The sequence below is a fragment of the Calliphora vicina genome, chromosome 2 (assembly GCF_958450345.1).
Source record: "Calliphora vicina chromosome 2, idCalVici1.1, whole genome shotgun sequence".
Classification (NCBI taxonomy): Eukaryota; Metazoa; Arthropoda; class Insecta; order Diptera; family Calliphoridae; genus Calliphora; species Calliphora vicina.
Window position 1 is genome coordinate 45,039,296 of NC_088781.1, and position 3,508 is coordinate 45,042,803.

A 3,508-nucleotide genomic window follows, 5' to 3' on the forward strand; every position below is an offset into this window, starting at 1 on the left:
TCAGTTCTAGTTCAGTTCTAGTTCAGTTCTAGTTCAGTTCTAGTTCAGTTCTAGTTCAGTTCTAGTTCAGTTCTAGTTCAGTTCTAGTTCAGTTCTAGTTCAGTTCTAGTTCAGTTCTAGTTCAGTTCTAGTTCAGTTCTAGTTCAGTTCTAGTTCAGTTCTAGTTCAGTTCTAGTTCAGTTCTAGTTCAGTTCTAGTTCAGTTCTAGTTCAGTTCTAGTTCAGTTCTAGTTCAGTTCTAGTTCAGTTCTAGTTCAGTTCTAGTTCAGTTCTAGTTCAGTTCTAGTTCAGTTCTAGTTCAGTTCTAGTTCAGTTCTAGTTCAGTTCTAGTTCAGTTCTAGTTCAGTTCTAGTTCAGTTCTAGTTCAGTTCTAGTTCAGTTCTAGTTCAGTTCTAGTTCAGTTCTAGTTCAGTTCTAGTTCAGTTCTAGTTCAGTTCTAGTTCAGTTCTAGTTCAGTTCTAGTTCAGTTCTAGTTCAGTTCTAGTTCAGTTCTAGTTCAGTTCTAGTTCAGTTCTAGTTCAGTTCTAGTTCAGTTCTAGTTCAGTTCTAGTTCAGTTCTAGTTCATTTCTAGTTCATTTCTAGTTCATTTTTAGTTCATTTCTAGTTCAGTTCTAGTTCAGTTCTAGTTCAGTTCTAGTTCAGTTCTAGTTCAGTTCTAGTTCAGTTCTAGTTCAGTTCTAGTTCAGTTCTAGTTCAGTTCTAGTTCAGTTCTAGTTCAGTTCTAGTTCAGTTCTAGTTCAGTTCTAGTTCAGTTCTAGTTCAGTTCTAGTTCAGTTCTAGTTCAGTTCTAGTTCAGTTCTAGTTCAGTTCTAGTTCAGTTCTAGTTCAGTTCTAGTTCAGTTCTAGTTCAGTTCTAGTTCTAGAATAAGCAGCGGATCACTATTCCAGCATTGTTATCAATTTCAGTCAGTATTTATCCGTTGAATTCAGTTTAGTTTTTTTTTGTTTTTCTAGTATTTGTAAAATGTGCAATCATTACACTATAACTTAATTGAAACATAATTTGTTTTTGTTTTTTAGATCCTTGGATACACAACATTGCAGGAATTTCCTCCTTTTTTTAATCACTTATCATAAACTTTGAAGTAAATTTTATAAATGCTTTTCATGTTGTAAATTTCAGAACAATTGATTAATTCCAGCAGGTTATGTAAAACAAATTCACAAGATTTTTTTTTGTTACAATTTTTTTTATATTTTGGCGACTTTTTTTATAAAACTTAAAATAAAAAATAATTTAAAAAAAAAAAACTTAAGCAAATACTTTGTTTAATCTGTGGCAGGATAAAGATTTAACCGCGGAATCTACCGCCAGCACCACCAGCAGCAGAGGCGGATGCAGAAGCTGAAGCGGAACCAGCGCCACCAAAACCACCATTACCGGCAGCACTGGCACTAGAAGAAGCAGCAGCAGATGAACCACCGCCGCCACCACCGAAACCGGGACGGCCAAAACCGCCACCACCATAGTTAGGACGACCGCCGAAACCGGGACGACCATAGCTGCCACCACCGAAACCAGGACGACCGCCGAAACCGCCACCGCCATAGTTAGGACGACCGCCGAAACCAGCAGCACCACCTCCATAGGCACTACCAAAGCCGAATTGGGGTACAGCGCAGACGGCTGCTATGAGCATGGCCAGAACAATGAATATTTTCATTTTGTTGCAAATTTGTTTCCTTCCAGTCGGCTGTTTACACGGTTTAGATTTGTACACACAACTAATGAGAAAACAGATGCGAACGAAACTATTTATAGCGAAAACTTTTCTCATTTCTCTGGGGTGAAAATTAAAAATGCTGAATTAAACGAAAACAATCTGAGAAAGACAGTCATAGAGAGTTTTGATTGATTATTGTGTTTTTTTCCTAAATTTCTATTTTTAAACAATATAAATATTAATGATTTTTCTTCAGAGCATTTCAAAAACAATGTTAAGAGTAGGAGTCTGCGTAAGCAAAGTTTTGTTTTGAGAGCATCTATGTAAAATGATGATCGTGCAAAAAATAATACAAAAAAAAATCCCCCATAAAATAAAGATTTGCAAAATTTAGAATGTGTATCTTATAAATATCACTAATACAAACACACACTCATATTAAATATGATAATCAACATAAACTTGAAGATCAGTTGTTAACAACCTTAAGAGAACGAACTCTTTAGGGTGGCAAATCAGTAGAGTTAGTCAATATTAATTTTTTTTTATAGAAATAAATAATAAGGAGGGGTAATTGCTTTGAGTAAAATACTTTAGTTTTGTTTTGCAAGTAAGTAGAGTATCTAAAAGTCATTGTTACTTATTTTGTGATTTATCAAAATTGTTTACCAACAAACAAATGTATACTAATTTGAATAAACTTGTTATTAAATTTGACATATTTTTTTTTTGTTTTTATTTATGTTTTCTCTTCATCTTCTTTTTTTTTTTGTTTTTTGTTAATAACCCATCTTTAATTCCCATTTAAAATCCCCTTTAGATATTTAGCATTTGTTTTCTTAATTTTTGAAAACCACTTTTAGCTGGCTAAACTTGAAAAAGGTTATTTGCCTTTTGACAAACAACCACTCGTACAAATGAATACATGTTAGACTACAGCTGTAGCTGGGATCGTGCGTATTCTCACTCATCTAGGTACAGATCTGCTCGTCAAATTTAGTACCAATTATTTGAAAAGATTGTTTTTGGATTTGTCTTACTTATTGAATGCGGAAGTTTTATTTTTATTGGGAATTATGAAATTAGCAATAATTAACTTAAACAATTAATGTAAATAATGTTTAGATTTTATGAGATATGTTAGCTTGTTGTGATAATAAAATAGTTTTATAGAATTTATAATATTTAAAATAATATTGATGTAAAATACAAAATTATTTAAAGATGTTGTAACGCTTTTTAAAAATAAAATATTAAAGTTGTTACAAAGTATAAATTAAGTTTATTATTCTGACTCATGTTCATTTATTAACATCTGGAATTATTTATCAACCCTGCTACAGGCTTCTTCTGCCATCTGCAGTTGTTCAAGATCTCTGATTAACAGCGCCATTTTTAAGAAAATTACAATTCGGAATTGTTTCTATAGCCAACTCACTACATTCCTTGGCATGTTCTGTCTTAGGAATATTTTGTTTACAAGAGATTTTAGCGTGGCAAAACATAGTCTGCTCCAAGCGTCCAAATTTCATTTTCAATGTATTCTTTGAATTATAGCAATTTGAAAACAAATAAGAAAGTGTAGTGGTCAAGCCCGGCCATATAATACCCTACACTCAGTATTGGTAAATCATTATTCTATTAAAATTTCGTCTTTTTTCGTGAGTGATTTTGGAATGTGGGCTTTATATGGGAGCTACTATTATTAACAATTCTTTACGCACCACGAAACATCCCAGTAAAATTGTTTTGTATTTTTGGAAGCTAAAACAGGTCGTAAGCACTGTTGATACGCTTACTAAGAAGCCTTACCAAGAAAGCAACAACCAATACTATCGAAAGCA

General features: G+C 33.0%; 1 protein-coding gene across 1 annotated transcript; it reads right to left on the reverse strand.

Moving 5' to 3' along the window:
* Positions 1 to 1,185: 1,185 nt before the first annotated feature.
* LOC135952367 (uncharacterized) lies at positions 1,186 to 1,711 on the reverse strand. The gene has a single exon (XM_065502267.1). The coding sequence runs from the start codon at positions 1,662 to 1,664 to the stop codon at positions 1,293 to 1,295; it is 372 nt and encodes a 123-aa protein (XP_065358339.1). The 5' UTR covers positions 1,665 to 1,711; the 3' UTR covers positions 1,186 to 1,292.
* Between the last annotated feature and the right edge of the window lie 1,797 nt (positions 1,712 to 3,508).